At 35.4% G+C, this 22,228-nt stretch overlaps 1 protein-coding gene across 4 annotated transcripts in view; it reads left to right on the plus strand.

The window, feature by feature from the left end:
- Window positions 1-22,228, plus strand: part of LOC143253658 (AKT-interacting protein-like) — a 38,431-nt gene continuing 16,203 nt past the window's right edge. Inside the window, exons 1-4 of one of the 4 annotated variants that reach the window (XM_076507861.1) lie at window positions 26-213; window positions 2,493-2,599; window positions 5,536-5,641; window positions 18,351-18,415. In XM_076507861.1, coding sequence (XP_076363976.1) covers window positions 5,550-5,641; window positions 18,351-18,415 — 157 coding nt within the window. In that variant the 5' untranslated portion in view covers window positions 26-213; window positions 2,493-2,599; window positions 5,536-5,549. Of the gene's footprint in view, window positions 214-2,492; window positions 2,600-5,517; window positions 5,642-18,350; window positions 18,416-22,228 lie in introns of all 4 variants that reach the window. The other 3 variants (XM_076507859.1, XM_076507862.1, XM_076507860.1) reach the window with 3 other exon arrangements.

The following is a 22,228-nucleotide window of genomic DNA, read 5'->3' on the forward strand; positions in this document are numbered from 1 at the left end:
CGGTTTCTAGCGTTGTAATTCTGCAGACATGCTGTTGTGTCACTGGAATGCTGGCGAGACAAAATATTAGAAATTATATTTATGCAAAACAATCCCTCTAGCGGATATTATTATAATTCAGTATTTAGATGCTTTTGGTATTAAAACGATGGTGTAGTATAATTTTTTTTACATTTTTAACTCGAAAGTTTTTTTGGAAACTATTTTAGAAAGGTAAGAGGAAAGCGGATGTAGAATACTATTGTATATTACACAATTTTTAGACAGTTGATTAACTAAAAACTTTACTAATGAAAATTACTAAGTTACTTAACGTATTAGGCTAAAGTAAGTGGAAAGCAAAGCAAACGAAATGCCATAATATTAATAACTACCATTAATTTTCGTAAAAGCATATATTATTATAAATTCTAACGTTATTAATTACAAGCCTTTCCTGTTTCCATCGTAGATATGAAACTATAATGTAAAATTTAAGGACAACATGGAACTTGGTGATCTACTTAGACCGCCTTAGACGATAAAACTATTTAAAAAAAATAAATAAAACTACTTATTTTCATTATTCAAAAGGCCAAACACCTTACTGGTCATAGTTATAATCATATAAAATTTAACCTATGATAACCCAAAAATTATTTTAATTGAAGAAGAGTCATAATCTACCAAATTTGTATCAGTGTTACAAAGTCTTACCATTCTTACAATTAAATATGAAAACGATTATACTTCCATACTGTCAGTTTCATCTAGAAAAAAAAATTGAAGATCTTGTTTTTCTATAACAAAGTTTCCATCCTTGGTATCACTCTAATACTAGTAACCCTTCTCTGGACCTTTTCTAACTGTTTAGTGTCTTTCCTAAGGTAAGGTGCTCAAGACTTTGCATAATACTTCAAATAAGACCAAACAAGTACTATGAAATTACAATTTCTTTTAGGCTTACATTCTATATTTCTACCTCGATATAACCTGAAGTGTTAGTCATATAAAATTTAACCTGTGATAATCCAAAAGCATTATGTTGCTTTCATGATAATTAAACATGATCTGCCATTTATATACCTATTAGCTATGTAGGAAGTCCAACAAACAATCATTTCATTTATTAATGAAGATGAAAATGGTTGAAAAAGTATGTACAGCATTTTATTTACAAGTTTGAACAATTTGAAATAACTTGTGTAAAATTATGTTTACACAAAATAAAAAATTATGTTTATAATTTTACAGCTGAGTTATGTGTGAAAATTTAGAATAATTTTAGGGTTAAAACTTTGTGAATCATTAAGGTTTTTTTGTTATGCAAAATGAAAATGAAATGTGCCAGTTGAAAACTTAGTCTGTGAACAATTGGGACTATCTAAAAGAACCAGTTATCCACTATTTAAACCCAGCCACTCACCCAGTTATGTACATTCTCAAACTACAAGTCATGATGTATCATTTAAGGATTTCTCTGTCATCACTGCAGGATCTTTAGACCCTGAATTCTATTTAAAAAAATATATTACGTAGCTGAAGATCACCTGACCCTTAATGATTCACAAAGTTCTTTAGACCTAAAGTTATGTATGTATAAACATTGGTTTATCAGCCCTTTAACTGCTTTTCTTAACTAAATAAATTAATGATGATATAATTTCAGTAACACAATTTTCAAATTTTATTGATGATGAAATAAGTTATTTCAAAACATTCAAACTTCTAAATAAAATTTTTTGTGTTCTATCAACTGCCTTATCTTCATTATTAAACCATCATGAATCCATTGTTAGCAGTTTATTTACCCAAAACACCAAATAATCTAAATAATTTTGTAAATCAGCAGCATTACATACAACAAGCAACATCCAAGACCTAGAGAAATTTGTCAATTATTTCTTTGTCTGTGTCACTTTGATGTAATTCAAAATTGGTAAAGACTCTGATACTATACCCAGAGGTATGCCTGTGGTGACATTAATTCAAGTTGCCTAAATTCTGTTTATAACAACCATATGTATTCTTCCATCCGAAAGCTTTTCTATTAGGTAAACCAACTTATCTCCCACATATTTTTAACAAGTTTTGTATACTTTCTGAAAATCAATATACACATTCTACACCCTTAACTATTTTAATGAACATCAAAAGATTATCCCCTAGTGAATACCCTAAACTTTTTTTAAACTTTGTTGAAATAATTTACTACAAATCTTTTACCAAACTTTTAAAAACTATCCATCACAGATGTAATGCTAACAGACCTATACTTACATGAACAGTTTTTCTTATCACTTTAAAAAAAGGAAACATTAGCAGACTTGTCTTCTGAAACCTGTTCACTGTTCCTGGATTTACAAGAAATAGTAGAAAGTCACTCATGTTTGATCTATAACCTTCTTCAAAACACTGAAGTAATATCTAGTCCAAGAGAAGTATCATTCTTTCCAATTCCTTGTAAGGTCAAAATTAATTCGATTGTCATATTTGATTTTGTTTCTATCTAGTCAGTGGCAGAATAATGGGAGGGAAGACAGAACTGCAGCCTAGGGGACTTAAGGCACATGTAGACCCCAAAAAATACAGGCTAAGATACTGTATTTATATTGAAAAAGTAAGAATAATTTAAAAAGAAACAAGTTTTTAAAAAGGTTTTTTAATTGCTAATGCTACTTGAAATTTTATAATTATGAAAAAAAAAATTTTCTCAAGAAGGATTCATGTTGTTAAAATAAGAATAACAATTAAAAATGTATCCTAAATAGAAATTTAATTATTTCATACATTTGTAAACTAAGGTGTATATTTAATCATGAAGTAATAATTGTATAACAAAAATAATATGCTTGAACAGGCTTTGTATTATTCACTGTTCTAGACCACTGCATCTAACAGCTGTTCAGGTTGAGAGATGTTGCTTAAATCTATTTGTAAATATTTAAGAAGAAATAAAATTTAAAAACTAGCAAACAATAGTAATGAGTCTTCTTGTGTCATCTCTCAAATTTGAGACCCCACTCCCATCGTAACATTTTGCTTTTAATGTTTTTACAGAATTTGTTGCTCTTAGTTCATACATTTCAAGCAACTCTTTTTCTTGTATGATTTTTTGTTTCGTGCCATCCTATTTAACCACCTCTCTTGTATGATTTTTCTTTAAATGTTTTGTTATGCCATCCTATTTAACCACCTCTCTTGGTCATCTCTCTCCTGTCACAGCAGTAATACTCTTCTTTAAATGTATTTGTTATGCTCTTTGTGATTTATCATGTTATAGTTAAAAACTATTTTCCATCCCAAAAATCTCAAATATTATTTGCATAATCTCAAAATATTTTACTATTAAATATATTTCAAATGTTTGTTTTGAGTAAGACTGTATATTTTTTGAGTTTCTTTACTCAAACTATGTAGGGGCAGTAGTCACTTGACCAACCTCGTAAACATCATAAAAAAAAAAAATTAGGAAATATAAATTATGCTTTTTTGTGCTAGAATGACTACATATTATAAGATGAAAATACAAATGTTTACTCTAAGTAGCTTAAGTCTCATAATTGTACATATTTTCATATAATCTTTTATTATATTGACCTTACAGTCATGTCTAATTACATTACAAATCTTTTATTGATGTAGGGCACATGCACTTATATCCAGTAAAATATAACTGATCTTTAATTTTCCCTGTCTTGGCTGTGTTTTAGTGGACTAGTATTTTGTGATATATAATCATGTTTCAATTATTATACAATATATATATGTATATTGATTTTTCCAATTTAGAAATAAATCATTAAACTTATTTTTCTTAACATATAAAATGATAAATCAAGAAGTAAAGGAAACAAAAATTTCTTTTAAAATTTTGCACTGGAGGATATCAAACAATTAAAAAAAATTTTTTTAGGTTTTACATATACAGTTGAATAACTAAAAACATCAGAAATAACAAAAATGATACAATAGAATTCCACTATAATTTAATAATCTTAGTTATTAAGATATATTTAGATTTTAAAAAAATATGAAACTTCAAGTAGACTAAAGATGCAACCTTGAAGTCTTGAATTGAAGGAATGTGGAAGTCTTTTCAAAGATTAAAATGGCAGGTAAAACCACTCTGGGGATATTCTAAGCTGTTTATTGGTTATTCACGTCATACATTGAAGTAAGTGTGTATAAGGGACCATTTCCAAAAATGGAAAGAGGTGAATTGGGCCACTATGATTGATTCAGTATACAAGCTATATCTCAGTAAAATAAAAAGATGTGAGGTTCTTATTTGATATTATAACTTGATAATGTTAGTAATTTGAGTTCTTAAACTTGTACAAAACTATAGATTTGGTATGCTGACATCACAAACATCAAATTTTAAACCGTGCTGCATTTAACATACCATGCGACTTACTAAAATCTATATTTAGATGTGTTCTTTTAATATTTACTTTTAAATTAAGAAATTAACTCGTATATTATATTAAAATTTGAATTATAACCTTCAGTTTAATTCCAAACTTATTGATGTAAATTCATAAAATAGTACAATAAAATTTTAATGCAAGGTAACAAACTTAATGATGTGGTTTTTGACCTGTGATCTGTCACGAAAGGGTGAAATGACTTATCTGCCACATCTAAAACCATCTATATCAAATTCATAATCCAGGTTATAATAATTATTGCACTTAATATAGTTAAAAATAATTTATCAGATGTTTGTCTAATTTAAAATGTGACCTTGAACATAATTAATACAACTAGAATATTTAGTTCGTCATTGGCAAACTTGACTAATTTATCAGTTCTTCACATCAGTATTATACCACTGATCTCCTGAGTTTCTCCACTAATAAGAAGGGTCTGTTAGATTGGTTAGACTTTGTAGCAAATGTTTGCTGCTTTTTTCTTTTTTTCCTTCCAGCTACTCTATAATCCCACTATCCAGTCTTTACCTAACTCCTACTGGTGTGATTTACCTTACTAATCTTTTATGTGGCACCTTATCAAAGCTCAATAAGAACCCAAGTACATTAAGTCTACAATCTTTCCTTTGTAACAGATAAGTAAGATTCTCCATTGGTGAAAGGATATTTAATTTCTTTTATGACCTAATTTTTCTCTCAATCACTTTGTAAATCTTCTTTTACCAGACCTAGATTTTTTTCCACTATGCAAGTAAGATTAACTGACATATAATTTCTCTAACTCTTAATATGCCCTTTAAAAATAAAATAAAATAAACGTAAGCATCTCTCCACCCCTCAGGCAACACTCTCTTGATTTCTCAAAGGCTAAAGAAAAAGTTCTGAATAAATCTTTGTTCTAAGTGCCAAATATTTTATATCTTCAGTTAAAATTTTCTGGTAATCATTTCCAAGCATCAAGTATAATATTGTTACAATTACTTCGTCAGTCACTTTTTATTTTACCTAAACTAAAATATTTTATTGATTTTGTTTATTTTGTGTGTTTGTTTTAATATATATTTCTACTGAAACTAAACTTGTGTAAAATATAAAATTTCAGGTTTTATTTTGTGTTTAGTTCCATTGTATGGAATGTCTCTGAATATGGTTGGTCAGACAATTAGCCCAAGAAATGACCCAAGTTATGCACCATTCTTTGTGGAATACTCCTTGATGACTGAATAGTAAGTTTGTTTTTTTATTTTGCTTAATTAAATTACAGTTGCTTCTTTAAAACTATATGTAGATAGACCATGATTTGCAGTTCATTAAACTTCAGGATATCTTGATTTTTATTCAAAATTAATCTATTATTTCCTTTATTAACTTCATTAGTTGTGGGTGTTGAGAATGTTGAAGAGTGTTTTGTAAAAGATAAATTGAAAAAGCTTTATCCATAATCAGTTTTAACAATTGTACATGTACATTACTTCTTTGTTTATTGATGCTAAGGCTATAATTAATTCACTAAGTTTTTTCTCACATGAATCATGTATTGTTTTGTTTGAAAGACCTTAGTGGTGTATTATAACATGAACTTCATCCTTGTGTGTTCCTACATAATGATTTTATTGCTATTAGTAATTTTTATTATAAAACAAATCATAATTCCTGTCAGCATTTCTCTAGACATGAAACCCCATGTTTTTATTAACTGTGGTACATGGTAACTGCAGTAGCTTCTGCAATGAAAATGTTTTAACCAACTTCATTCCTCTTTCAAATAAGGCTTGTCAATAAGCCAATAAAACAAGAGTTGTGATTTTTAATATCACTACTAATTTTGCAGGTGTTGCAGTAACTAGTATCCTGTTCACTGAAGTAAGATTCAAAAGATGTATTTACTGAACTGAGAAGCTAAACCACTAGTTACTTTTACAAAGAAAATTGTTTCCAAATCATATTTAAGTCTGTTGATAATATAGCCATTTCTCAGTCTCTGAGACTTTGATTCTTTGCCTATTTAAGCATTTAGAATGCTTGTTTCAGTCTTTTGTACTCCACTCAAGTACCTTAGGCAAAATCTCAATCTTTTTGTTTATATTTATAAATTACATAACAAAAATAAAAAAATCTTACTGATAAGTTAAAATTCTCTAGTTACTGTTTCTATTGCAGAGCTCAAGCAAACCTCTCCTCTTCTGCCTCTCATATCTAGTGTTTGTCACCTGAGGGGATGGGTCAGTCTCATTCAAACATGTCCATGATATGATTTGTTGTTATGCGAACCAAGGGTATCTCTTCAGAGGATTCTGAGGTGGCTTTTGCAAATCATTGAGGAGAATTTAGACTTGCTTTTCTGGCTGTTCCTTTTACTAAATTTACCTAAACAGAGAAACATTTTGATGAGCCACCTCCAGCCTCTTTTCTTCAGTTGGTTTTTTGGATTTTTGTGAGGCCCCCTTGGTGTGGATTCCTGTACATGGTGAGGGGACCTCCCAGGGAAGGTTCTGTTCTGTCTGGTTACCTTCTCTGGGATCTAAACATCCACCCACGTGTTTGCTGTCGTGGCGACCCGTGAAGGGGAGGAGAGGATCCTGGTGGTTGAGGGGTCCAACCCTAACACACCACTTTGGCCTTGTATTCCTGTAGACGGGCGGCCTTTGGGTGGCCCCCCTTGGGTCAGTCGGCTGGTCCACTTGGGCTAGAGTCAACCAAGTACCAGTGTTGGAAGTTCTCAACGGGTGTTGTGGACATTGTGCCTGATGCTGGTGTTTGGGTATAGTGCTCACAAAACCCTGGCATTGCTGCATTGTCCTTGCATGACATTGTAGTGCATCCCCTCATAGGGCTCCATGGTGGGTGGGGTCAGTGGGTACCGAAATTTTTCTTTTTTCCTATGGATCCTCCTTCAAAAAATTTAAATAAAATAGTGAAAAAACAGTCAATAGGTAAGCGACCACGTCTTGAAGACTCTGAACAGCAATCTTCAACATCTGTAACACACGTACCTGATTTTCTTATATTACATTCTCTTTCAGAAAAACCTTTAGGGCAATTGTCCCCCTTGTTTATTCAGAAGGGACTAGAGGGTCTTGCTGGCTTACCAAAGTCAGTAAAGAAGCTTCGATCTGGAGACATATTAGTTGAAACATCCACAATCCACCACAGTGAACTCCTCTTGAATTCAACTGCAGTTGGGGATATACCGATTGAGGTTACCCCTCATGCTACCTTAAATTTATCACGTTGAGTTATTGTTGAGAGGGATTTGAAGAACGTCCCCGAGTCAGAGATTCTTGCTGGTCTCTCCACTCAAGGAGTTTCTGCAGTGAGGTACATCTCCACTTGCAAAGATGGAATTACACTGCCAACAAATACCCTCGTTTTGACATTTGCATCATCACGTGCACCTGCCACCATCAAGGCAGGTTATCTCATTTGCAGGGTACTGCCATACATTCCAAACCCTCTTCGATGTTTCCAATGTCAGAGATTCGACCACTCGAAGACATCATGTCGTTGTTCCCTGACATGTGCTCTTTGTAGGGGCAAGGACCACGATGCCTGTGAATGTGACATGGACCCACATTGCGTCAACTGCAATGGTTCTCAACCCTCCTACTTTTGTTCTTGCTCAAAATGGTTGGAGGAAAAAGAGGTGCAGCGTTTGAAAACGCTCATAACATTAGTTATCCTGAGGCTCGGAAATTGCTGTCCGCCACTCCATCTCGGACATATACTGCTGCACTTCATTCTACAACTACAGTGGGAGTGCAGACAGATCTCTCTGTGCCTCCAAGAGAATCGTTTTCAAAACAAATGAAAAGCCTTTTGACCTCCATGGTTAAAAAGGTTGATGAATCGACTTCCACACCCATCTCTGTTCCTCCCATACATTCCAACAAACCTAAAAATCCACATCCTTCAGTTTCAAATACAGGCATTTCTTCTGATACATCTTTTTCTCCCACCCCAAGAGGCAAAACAATCATTCGTTCACGTTCTCAGTCACTGGAATCCCCTTCCAATAGACGTGGTCGTAAATAGAAGGGTTCTCCAGCCACTTCGCCTACCCGTCATTAAAAATAGTCACCTTGATACAATGGAACTGTTGAGGTTTACATTCTGATCTGGATGATATCAAAACAATGATTGCTTCCTACCATCCTGTATGTCTTTCCTTACAAGAAACATTTCTAAAACCTGCTGATACAGTCACTATTCGGCAGTTTTCTCTGTACAGAAATGACAGGCTGTGTGATGGACGAATACATGGAGGGATGACACTATTGGTTGATCAGCATGTGCCCACCCTGTCTTTGTCACTCAACACACCCTTAGAGGCCGTAGCCATCCGTATTTCCTTGGGTCATACCATTACTGTTTGTTCTCTCTACCTGTCCCCTGGTGAGACATATGATCAATCAGATCTTGATGCTCTCGTTGAACAGTTGCCATCTCCATTTCTAATCCTGGGGGACTTTAATGGACATCATCCCCTCTGGAGAAGTGCTGTTATTAATGGGAGGGGTTGCTCTGTAGAGCTTATGCTCTCTAATCACAATCTTTCTCTTTTCAATACTGGTTCTTCCACTTATTTTCATGCACCTAGTCAGTCCTTTACTGCTATTGATCTCTCAATTTGCTCCCCTTCATTATTCTTCCATTTTTCAATAATCCAATAGTTGACAATAATCCACTAGGCAGTGATCATTTTCCTATACTTTTGAGAGAGACTGGCCATGGTCGATGCCACCCTACCCACGTGCCCTGGTGGAAGCTGGATCAGGCAGACTGGTCCACTTTCACTGCTCTCCCAGAACTTGATCCTGCCATCGTGAATCAGCCATCAATAGATGATTGTGTGGCAGCAATAACTGGCTGTAATATACAAGCAGCTGCTCAGTGTATTTCTAAAACCTCGACACGTTTTCCACGATATCCTCGTCCGTGGTGGAATCCTGCTTGCCACTTAACATGGAAGACTCAAAAATGGGTCTGGGATACTTTTCGTAGATATCCCACACTTTTGAACCACGTCGCTTTCCAACAGGCCCGTGCACATGCTAGGTGGGTAAGATGTCAAAGCCAGGAGGAATCTTGGATTAAGTTCACAACAAGCATATCTTCTACAATCAGTTCCAAGGTCATATGGGACAGGATTTGAAAGGTTAGTGGGCACTACAATTCTGTCCCCCTCTCGATCTTACTCTCTGATGGTCAAGAGGTGGCTGATATCCGGAGCATTGCTGATACTCCAGGTGAAAGCTTTTGCCAGGTATCAAACACTTCTGCTTGTTCATCCACCTTCTTGGCCATCAAGACTCGGGCAGAGCGTTCACCTCTTTCCTTTTGAACTGACTGTTTCTTTGACTATAATTGTTCCTTTACACTGGTGGAACTGAAAATGGCCCTTCATCGGTCTGCCAGTACATCTGTTGGACCTGACGATGTACACTATGACATGCTGCACCATCTATCTCCTGCTTCTCTTGGTGTCCTTTTAATTGTCTTTAACTGGATCTGGCAGGAGAATGTTTTTCCTGATGCCTGGCACCAGGCTATTATTTTACCTTTCTCTAAGCCAGGGAAAGATCCCAAGATTCCTTCAAACTACCGTCCAATTGCTTTGACGAGCTGTCTCTGTAAGACCTTAGAAAGGATGGTTAATGCTCGTCTTGTTTGGTTCCTTGAATCAAACAACCTCCTCTCGCCCACCCAGTGTGAGTTCCGATGACAGCACTCCACCACAGACCACCTAATTTGTCTTGAAACATCAATCAGAGAGGCCTTTCTCAAATGCCAACATCTTGTATCAATATTCTTTGACATTGAGAAGGCTTTTAACACAACATGGAGGTATGGCATTTTGCGAGACCTCCATACATATGGGTTACGTGGCCATTTACCCATGTTTATTAAAAATTTTTTACTGGACAGGAGATTCCAAGTTCGTGTGGGTTCGACACTTTCCAGTTCTTTTGTACAGGAACTTGGAGTCCCTCAGGGCTGTGTTTTGAGTGTCACACTTTTCAGTATAAAGATAAATGCCATCACTGAACAACACCCTTTTACTATTGCGAATGGGCTGTATGTCGACGACTGTCACATCTCATGTCAGTCGTCGACCATGAGATATATTGAGCGGTAACTACAAACTGCCCGCAATCGTGTACTGAAGTGGACTGTGGCGAACAGCTTTAATTTATCTCTCTTCACTCTGATCCTGAACTTCATATCGGTGAAATTTCACTGCCAGTGGTCCCTAAGACCAAGTTCTTGGGGCTTATCTTTGACTGTAAGCTGATCTTTATACCACACTTAAAGCAGTTTCGGGTCAAATGCACAAGAGCACTGAACATCCTCTGTGTCCTCTCTTCTACCAGTTGGGGAGCAGATCGATGTTCAATGTTAAAGGTATATCGTGCTCTTATTCGATCAAAACTCGACTATGGATCAATGGTCTATGGCTCTGCCAGACCCTCGGCCTCAAAGATGCTGGACCCCATTCACCACCAAGGACTTCCGACTCTGCACTGGGGCTTTCCGCACCTCTCCAGTTCAAAGCTTATACGCTGAATCTCATGAACCTTCTCTGCACCTTTGCCGTTTGCAACTATCTTTACTATACTCTTCGAAACTTCATTTCTTAACAAAGCATCCCACCTGGGGATGTGTTTTCCTTTTTCAGTGGGCCATACTTTTTCAGAACAGACGATGTGCCATTGCTCCGTTTGGCCTTCGCATTCAGGCACAATTGGATGAATTGGGTTTGTCCTTGAATAACATTGCAGATTCCACAGGTCAGCCCATCCCACCATGGCATATTACAGACCCCAAATGTGACCTATTTGCAAGTCACCAGATTACTTTTCTTTCAGTAATCTGAAAAAGGTAGATACTCCAGATTGGAAGTATCGTCTTTTATTTAATGGACATCTTTCAAACAATCATTCCGTTCCCATTTATACAAATGGTTCCAAATCATGTAATTCAGTGGGCTCTGCTATGGTTTGCTGTGGTTTGGTGGTTGCACGTAGAATCCCCTGTACAGCTTCTGTGTTCACTGCTGAACTGTATGCCATATCTCTTGCCCTGGATCATATTGAAGCTGAGCAGTACTCCAACTGCACTATTTATACTGACTCGCCTAGTTCTATACTGGCCCTGGAATCGCTACACGTTGGCTCACACCCTGTTCTCGCTGATATTCAAAACCGACTGGCCCATTTCTCATTAACTACTACTTCTATTCAGTTTTTCTGGATACCAGGCCATGTTGGTATTCGCGGGAACGAGCTTGCAGACAAGGCAGCTAAATCTATCTGCTCAGGCACTATCACCACTGTGCCTATTCCGTACATGGACTATGGTCTTGTGTTCAAGGCTCGGCTCCGTGCCAGCTGGCAGTCCACTTGGAGTGAGCAATGCAACAACAAACTTTTTCAAATAAAACCCTATATTGGGCTATGGCCATCTGGCTTCCGTAAGGTTCGGAAGGAGAAAGTTGTTCTAACTAGACTACGCATTGGTCACAGTTTTTTAACTCATCGTTTTCTTTTATCTGGAACTGATGCACCAATGTGTAGTTTGTGTAACACTCAAATCACTATAAACCACATTTTACTTTCTTGCCATCGTTACGATTCTCAACGACGGCACTATTTTAAACATGTTTTTTCCCAGGGTTTATCTGTAACATTGGGCAGTGTTATTGGTGATGGTGACACTGTCCACCTTGATAAAGTTTTAGTTTTTTAATGGCCATTAATCTTTTAATCTCATATAAGTGTTGGATATTTATTCATTACACCTTTTAATTGTGGTTCCCTTTTACAGTTTCTTTCTCTCTAGTTCAATTTGACATTGTAAAATGGTCAGAACATTATATAACTTGATACCAGGACTGGAAAGGCCAACTTCAGGTGACTAACGCTGCTGTTTGAACTACCCGTTAGTTGTCCTGGCGAGTTGTTATTACACTTTTGCTGCATGTCATTTTACACTTTTATTACTTTACCTTTTAGTACTGGCCATAATGACACATAACCCAGAACCAGGACTGGAAAGCCAAACTTGAGGTGATTGACAGTGGTTCTTATACTTACCTGTTAGTCTTCCTGGCATGCTATGGTTATGATCATTACCATTCTGCTACAGGAAGTCCTTTACAACTTTCTAGACTGGATTTCAACATTGGTTTTATGCCATTTTATGTTTTAATTGCTGTTTTACCTTTGTTTACTTTTATAAAGTTTACTACATTTACTTTACTTTTACCTTTTTATTGGACATTTGGCAACTCATTATTATGATTTTTCTATATGTCTTTTAATACTTCTATTATTTTACATTTTGATCATGGCTGCTATGACACACAACCAGGACTGGAAAGGCCAACTTCAGGTGACCAAGGGTGGTTGAACTTACCTGTTAGTCTTCCTGGTGGGTTATGATCATTAACATTTTGCTAGAGAAAGTCCTTTACAACTTCTTTTACTCTGCTCTCTCTCTTAACATTGTTGACTAGGTGTCAACATTGGTTTTATGCTTTTCTGTTTTCAATTTTTTTTATTGCTTCATTTCCTTTTATGTATTTTATTACATTTAATTTATTTTTGCCTTTTTACTGGACGTTTGGTGCAGATAGCCTAGCTGCTTTGTGCCATAAAACACTAAATCAATCAATCAATCAATTTTATGAGGTTTTGGGGAGTGTTGCAGTTCAGACCTTTACCTTTTGGTTTTGTATCAGCATCTTGTGTCTTCTGTAAAGTTGTTTGCAGTTTTTCTCATCACCTGAATTACATGGATCTGTGCATACATCATTATATGGAAAACATGCTCCTTCTTATCAATTAGTAGAACAACACTCTCAGATTCTCCTTTCAGAAGCCACAAAATTGGGCTTCATTATCATACTGAAGAAATATATTTTGTTACCAGTACAATATCTCATTCATCTGTGTATTTTTCAATACTCTCTTAAGATGTGTTCAACCACCACACATAAGGCTTCAAGTCATGGAAAGAGCTGTCAGGCTGTCACTTCAATTGGTTATCTTTTTTTTTGGGGGGGGGGATGTGGTTATCCATTGAGCTCCTCTTTCCTTTGGGATGAATGCATATGATATCCCTTTACTGATCACTGTGGAATCAGTAGATCATGCATCCTGACCTTTTGGATGAGCTGTCTCCTTACGTAGGAGCAACATTGTTATTTGTCAAATAGTGATTGGATTGGAACAACACTTTTATTCCACCACCTCATCCCAAGATCCATCTGTTCAGACATCTTTTCAGGTATGGTGTGCTTATCTTCAAGGTTAGGAGCTCCAGGGTACTTGGATGGAAGACAAGTCTATTCTTCATATCAATGTTCTTAAACTTTATGCAGTACACTGGGCAATGGTTCAAAGCATGTTTTCCTTGAAGGGAAATATTGATATGATACATTCTGACAATTCCATGGTGGTATCTCATGTTCCAAAGGGGTTAAATTTAATTTCAGATCACTTGTCTTAATCCAACTGAATTTTCCAGCATAACTGATGCTGCATCATAAGGTTTATAAGTGGATTTTCTCACATTTTGGACCTCCAATGATCAATGCCTTTGTGACTCATTGGAATCCTACACTACAGTTGTTTTGATCTCCAATACCTTATTCTCAAGCATTGCAGTAGATATGTTCATTTAGCAGTGGACAGATTTATATCTGTGTGCCTCTTCTACCAGTTTGGCTGTTTACCCAGGTTCTAACTATGGTTTGTTCTATTCCCTGTTGAGTTCTCTTGGTTACACCATATTGACAACTCAAGTATAGTTTCTGCTTCTTCACTACCTGCAGGAATGTCCACCTTTATTTCTTTCATATTCTCAGTCTCTGCTGAGACAACCTTGATCAGACATTCTCCACCCAGATATATGGAAACTCCATCTTCAAACTTGGAAATTGTGTTCCTGTTCCTTTGTATTTAATTAAATCTCTCTGTAGGCCAGCCATGATCATTTATCAACAAAAGTGAAATATTTATTGTCAGTTGTGTATTGAGAGGTATTTAAACCCTCATCATTCCAAAGTATCTACCATATCCTGTTTTATGACATGGATGTTTGAGAAGGGTCTTGCTTTGTTTACCATCTTTATCCATTACTTTTAGGCAATCTAAATATTGGAAGGATTTTGAATCCCCAGTTCTATAAGGCCTGCTAGAATGTTTTTGTATTCTTTGGCTAAAGCAAACTTTCCAAGTTACCAAATTGGGATTTTACAGTTGTTTTTCATGTCTCATCCTACTTTTGAGGCTTTAGTTCCTTGTTCTTTGCTTCACTGTTCTCTTAAATACTGTTTTTGTTGTTGGTCAGTATTGTTTCTAATTCATGTGCATTGGACTATTTATCATTGCCCATTTGTCCTGCTTTACCCTGATAGGTCTTTTCTTCCCAAGATTCATGCAATCAGGAAAGGAGAAGCCTTCTTACCAATCCATTTGCCAGCCATTTCTCACCTTTATGACATCTCCAATTCTGATCTGTTGGTATGTCCTGTAGAACCTTCAAGTGTTATGTGGCTTGTACTAACTCATTGAGGTACTAAACTCGGGCAGAGTTATTACCTCTTTCCTTTCAGACTGATTGTCTCTATGACTGTAATCATCCCTTTACAATTGTGGAACTCAAACTGGCCCTTTGTTGGTCTGACCTGATGATATACACTGTTAAATGCTGTGCCATCTATCTCCTGCATCTCTTGCTATTTTTCTGATTGGTTTTAACTATAAATGGCAGGAGAATGTTTTTCCTGATGCCTGGCACCAAGTTATTTTCCTACCTTACTCTAAACCTGAGAAGGATCCCAAGAATTCTTCAGATTACCATCCAGTTGCTTTAACAAGCTGTCTGTACAAAATCTTAGAGAGGATGGTTAATTCTCATCTTGTTTGTTTCCTCAAAGTAAACAACCTCTTCTCGCCCACCCAGCGTGGGTTTTGATGACAATGCTCCACCATGGACCACCTGATTCGCTTCAACCCTCAACCAGAGAAACCTTTCTCAAACGACAACATCTTGTATCAATATTCTTTGACCTTGAGAAGACTTGTAATACAACATGGAGGTTTGGCATTTTGCAAGACCTCCATTTATATGGGTTACGTGACAATTTGCCCATATTTATTTAAAAATTTTTAATGTGCAGACGATTCCAAGTTTGTGTGGGTTTAGCACTTTCCTGTTCTTTTCTACAGGAACTTGGAGTCCCTCAAGGCTGTGTTTTGAGTGTCACACTTTTCATTATAAAGATTAATGCCATCACAGAACAACTCCCTCTTACTGTTGTAAACTGGCCCTGTCAACAACTTTTACATCCCGTGTCAGTCATTGAACATGTGATATCTTGAGCAGCAGCTACAGACTGCCTTCAGTCATATATTGAAGTAGACCACAGCAAATGGTTTTACCTTTTCTGTCTCTACAATCATTTGTATGCACTTTTGTCATCAACGGGGTATTCACCCTGATCCTAAACTCTGTATCGGTGAAGTTGTGCTACCTGTGGTCCCTGAATCAAAGTTCTTGGAATTTATCTTTGCCCATAAGCTGACCTTTATACCACACATCAAGCAACTACAGGTCAACTGTACAAGAGCACTGAAGATCCTCCATGTCATTTCTTCCACCATTTTGGGAGTGGATTGATGTTCTATGCTAAAGGTATATCGTTTTCTCATTTGAATGAAACTAGACTATGGATCACTAGTCTATGCCTCTGCTGGAACCTAGGCCTTAAAAGTGTGGACCCTGTTCATCATCAGGGACTTTGGCTTTGTGCCAGGGCTTTCTGCACTTTCCCAGTTCAGAGCTTATACACAAAGTCTCGTGAACGTCCCTTGCACCTCTGCCATTTGCAACTGTCTTTATTGTGTGCTTTGAAACTTTATTTCTTACCAAAGCATCCCACCTGGGGTTGTGTTTTTTTTCCTTGGTGGGCCATGCTTTTTCAGAACAGACAATCTGCCATTGCTCCTTTTGGCCTTCATATCCAAGAGCAGTTGGATGAATTGGGTTTGTCCTTGGATAGTATTACTGTATCCAGGGGTCAGCCTATCCCACCATGTCTTATTACAGTCCACAAATGTGACCTATTTGCAAGTCATCTGAGAAATGCAAATACTCCATATTGGAAATACTGTCTGTTATTTGCTGAACATCTTTCCAACCATCCTTCCATTCCTATTTATACAAATGGTTCAAAATCAGGTGACTCTGTGGGCTCTGCTATGGTTTGTTGTGGTTCAGTGGTTGTGCACAGAATCCCCTCTACAGCTTCTGTGTTCACTGCTGAACTGTATGCCATTTCTCTTGCCCTGGATCACATAGAAGATAAGTAATACTCAAATTGCATTATTTATACTCATTTACTTAGTTCTCTACTGGCCATTTCACGTTAGTTTATACCCTGTTCTTGCCAATATTCAAAACTGATTTGATCCAGTTTGTCTAGATATCAGACCACATTGGTATTTGTGGGAATGAGCTTGCAGACACTGCAGCTAAATCTGTCTGCTCTGGCACTATCACTGCTGTGCCTTTTCTATACATGGACTATGGTCCTGTATTCAAGGCTCAACTCCATGCCAGTTGGTATTCGACTTGGGGTGAGCAATGTGAAAAAACAAGCTTTTCCAAATAAAACCCTCTTCTGGACTTTGGCTGTCTTGTCTCCATAAGGATCAGAAAGAGGAAGTTTTTCTGACTAGACTATATATTGGTCACAGTTTTTTAACTCATAATTTTATTTTATCTTGGACTGATACACCAATGTGTTGTCTGTGTAACCCTCAAGTCACAATGAGCTACATTTTACTGTCTTGCCATCATTGAGAGTTGTAATAATGGCACCATTTTAAATATGTTCAATCCCAAGGTTTATCCGTAATGTCAGACAGTGTTATTGGAGATGGTACACAGTCAACCTTAGAAATGTTTTTAGTTTTTTTAAAGGCAATTAATATTTTTAATGCTATTTAAGTTTTTAATTGATACATTAGACCTTTTTTTAATGTGATTCCCTTTTAAGTATCAAAGTACATCTAGATCAGTTTGAAATTAGAAAATGGCTGTAGCATCAAATAACTTGAAACCAGGACTGCAAAGGCCAACTTCAGGCCACTAACACTGCTGTTTGAACTACCCAATAGTCATCCTGGCTGGCGAGTTATAATAATTAAAATTTTGCTTTAAGTCTTCTAACGCTTGTATTACTTTACTTTTAGAAAATAGCCATAATATCAAATAACTCAACAAGGACTGGAAAGGTTAACTTCAGATGACTAACAGTGAATTTAAACTTCTCTGTTTAATTTTAACTTTTTACCAGTTGTTTGGCACAGTTAGCCTAGTTGCTATATAACATATATCAGTAAATGTCAATATGCATGTGTATCTATTCCTTTTGGATTTCCACATTTTTTGATCAATCAGTGCCAAACTTAGCACAGTGGTAAAGGATGACTTGAGGAAGGTCATGGGAGAGGGTTAGTCCCTTTTTCTAAATTTGGAAAAACTATCAATGTTGAGTATCCTTCAGCATTAGAATGACTATGTCACCGCTGATACAATTTTTATAAATGGTGTCTTTCTTTTCAGTAATAGTACCTTTATATATTTTTATTGCACTTTTAGTGTTATTATGTTAAGAAAGAAAAATAAGGCACAATTTTCAATCTTTTGGAAGATACGAGTTTTTAATTCATTCATTTAATGATCAGGTACAGTGGCTATATACGTATGCACACCTGAAAGACATATAGTAGTTGAAATATCAAAGTGTAAATGCCAATTTCAAGAGATTATGTGCACTTCAAAATAACTCAACCAAATTATATTAAAAATATTATTAAAGTGGTAATGCAATAATATTAATGTAACTTTTCCCTTTTCTCACAGTGTGATGCTTCAGAGACAAAGGTTACCTGGGGTATATGTTGTTCCATCAGCTGGTTCACCACTGAGTAAGTTAACCTCTGTATTTTAAACATCACTTTTACTTTAATACAAATGTAGTGTATTGTTTTATCATTTTTAACAAAGGAAATTGTGGTGTTGGAGCAGACTTGTTTGAGTTTATTGTGATAAAATTATCACTATTTATTTCAGAAGTTACTACAAAAATAAAATACTAGTTCAAAGCTGTTACAGAAATAGAAATGCTTTATATGATGCATCATTGCTTTACCCATGGTTAGTTTTGTGAGAATCAATGAGTATTTGTAGCATAGCTGCAGTTAAACAATGTTAGTTTGTATATCTTATCTGTTCACAAAAAGAAAACTAATAATGAAAGTATCTTTTGGGCTTATCTTACATTTTAATTATAAAATTGTACATGTATTTATTACCATGAAAATGAATAGAATTCTACATTATTGTATTGAAAACAAAGAACATTTAATTTGTTACATTAAGATAAAATTTAAGGACAGCAAGAGACCTGTCAGTTCTTTCAAGCTATCCCATCCATTAAAGTAATTTTAGGTGAAACTACAAGTTTTTAAAATACTTGTCAAGCCTTTTCTTAAACTCCATTAAATTTACTTCATCTATTACATCTGAAAACAATCCATTCCAAAGGCCAGTTGCTGTATCAGAAAAATAAAACTGTTTTCACTAAAGATATTCCTACCCAGTGGAAGTGAGGGAAAATATCAGTCTGGGCAAGAATTCAGAGTGCCATTCCTGAGGACTTGTGTGCTAAATTAAACACCAAGCTTAATGAAATAACTTTATTACAAATCTAGTATAAGATATTTGCAGCTAAACAGTCACACTTGTCCTGCCAAGCATCCAGTTGTTGTTCTGATGAGATGGATCACATCTTCCTAGCATTTAATGAGCCAGACTTCTCTATCACAGCTTTGGAGTTAATTGGATCAGCTAGTTCATGTTTGATGGAGAGGATGGCTAGGTTATTGAGCATTAATTGGCTTATTGTGGATCTCAAGTAGGTCTTAATTTCAGTTTGGAAAAGCTATTTATATGTTGTATTGCTCACACACTTAGTGAAAAGGAATGTCCTCAATATGATGAGAAAGTTCGGGAAAGATTCTTCAAATCTCCACTCAACATATTTAAATCTTCCACGTGCCTTCTGTCTACTGTTTTGTTTTAGTGGCTTCATCATAGATTTTGATGTGTCAACAAAGATGATGAATTTTTTTTTCTGTAGTCCACTGTTGATGATATCGTAGTATATCACTATTTATTTCAGAAGTTACTACAAAAATAAAATACTAGTTCAAAGCTGTTACAGAAATAGAAATGCTTTATATGATGCATCATTGCTTTACCCATGGTTAGTTTTGTGAGAATCAATGAGTATTTGTAGCATAGCTGCAGTTAAACAATGTTAGTTTGTATATCTTATCTGTTCACAAAAAGAAAACTAATAATGAAAGTATCTTTTGGGCTTATCTTACATTTTAATTATAAAATTGTACATGTATTTATTACCATGAAAATGAATAGAATTCTACATTATTGTATTGAAAACAAAGAACATTTAATTTGTTACATTAAGATAAAATTTAAGGACAGCAAGAGACCTGTCAGTTCTTTCAAGCTATCCCATCCATTAAAGTAATTTTAGGTGAAACTACAAGTTTTTAAAATACTTGTCAAGCCTTTTCTTAAACTCCATTAAATTTACTTCATCTATTACATCTGAAAACAATCCATTCCAAAGGCCAGTTGCTGTATCAGAAAAATAAAACTGTTTTCACTAAAGATATTCCTACCCAGTGGAAGTGAGGGAAAATATCAGTCTGGGCAAGAATTCAGAGTGCCATTCCTGAGGACTTGTGTGCTAAATTAAACACCAAGCTTAATGAAATAACTTTATTACAAATCTAGTATAAGATATTTGCAGCTAAACAGTCACACTTGTCCTGCCAAGCATCCAGTTGTTGTTCTGATGAGATGGATCACATCTTCCTAGCATTTAATGAGCCAGACTTCTCTATCACAGCTTTGGAGTTAATTGGATCAGCTAGTTCATGTTTGATGGAGAGGATGGCTAGGTTATTGAGCATTAATTGGCTTATTGTGGATCTCAAGTAGGTCTTAATTTCAGTTTGGAAAAGCTATTTATATGTTGTATTGCTCACACACTTAGTGAAAAGGAATGTCCTCAATATGATGAGAAAGTTCGGGAAAGATTCTTCAAATCTCCACTCAACATATTTAAATCTTCCACGTGCCTTCTGTCTACTGTTTTGTTTTAGTGGCTTCATCATAGATTTTGATGTGTCAACAAAGATGATGAATTTTTTTCTGTAGTCCACTGTTGATGATATCGTAGTATATCTCTATGAGATGGTAAAGGGAGGGAGCATATCTATATATGTAGTTTACAGGCTGCTTATCCTAACCAATAGTGAGAGATGTAAGGAACATGGCTTTTTAATTCCAATTCAGAGTAGTGAAATCTTGGCTACCTTCTTGGGTCTGGCTTGTAGTGTTGATAAATTAAGTAAAATTTCCACCCGTATATGAAGAACATACCTGTTCTGGATGTAGTGCACTAGGGTGTGAATTATCCATTGACTCAGTTATGATCTATACAGATAATGCTTTCATCAGTCCCTTCACCTTATCAATGTGGGATTTTAACTATAAGTGTAAGAGGGGGTGAGTATTTTTTGAAATTAACATTTTGTTATATTAGGAATGTATTTATACTAATACTTACCCCTCTCACACACTCCTTCCTCTCTTTCTCTCCATTGAGAGCCAGTGTTAGAGATTGGGATGGTATCAGCCATAAAAATGTGATAACATTTTTAGAATAAGGTGTTTCTAACAGCATCAGGATAGAGACACAGGTGGAGAGTGTCATGATACAAATATTGGCAAGAGCAATTGAGTGGTGTATAAAAGACTGGAGCAAGCGAGAAAAATCAGACCAATTCTTAGATTGACAAAGGAAGAAATCCTGGCAGTTGAGTAATAGTTGTAAATGTAAGTAGAGGTTAAGTACTATTGGAAATACTTTTTTGATTTAAGAACATTTTAAGTTTTAAATTATAATTCATTTATAGTTCAATCAAATGCTTAAAATTAAGAAATAGAAATGTGTTATCTCATTTTAACTCTGTTAAATAATTCATCTTAAAATATCTTCCTTGGATCATGTACATAATTTCACATTTGTTTTCAATTATAGTTCAATTTAAATGTTTCATTTTCCTTTCCTGTTCCTTACTGTTGATTATATACATCACATGTCAACAGGAACCAGCAGGCAGTAGAATGGTATGAACAGCAGAGATACCTTTATTTTTGACAAAAATAATTTAATACACTATTTTGTACTGTAAGACATGTAGAGCAAGGGCAAAGTTTGGTTATTTTGTAGCAGTTATTAAACCTTTCAAATGTGAATTTTAAAACAGAATACATAATTAACTAAAATATAAAAATGTACATACAACTTAAGTGTCTCTCTATAACATTTATGTAAGAAACAAATGAAGTGCTGCTGTGAACAAAGTAGCCAATACTAGTATAAACAGTTTGATGCTAATTTCAAATAACTGTTGTTGAATTATTGGTTAAGATTAATTGTTTCTAACAGTTGTAAACATGTACATGTTAAAAATATGTTTAACTTCTAAAGGTTAACTGTGTAAGGTGGGAGTTGCACCTGTGAGAGGTAGACAAAATATAGTCTGTATTTTATCTTTGAAACATACTTTTCAAAAGAGTACATAAACTAAATTACTGTCTAGACTTGTAGACACATGACCACCTATTTATGCTTCAAACTA

This window comes from Tachypleus tridentatus, chromosome 6 (genome assembly GCF_004210375.1).
Source record: "Tachypleus tridentatus isolate NWPU-2018 chromosome 6, ASM421037v1, whole genome shotgun sequence".
NCBI classification, from domain to species: Eukaryota; Metazoa; Arthropoda; class Merostomata; order Xiphosura; family Limulidae; genus Tachypleus; species Tachypleus tridentatus.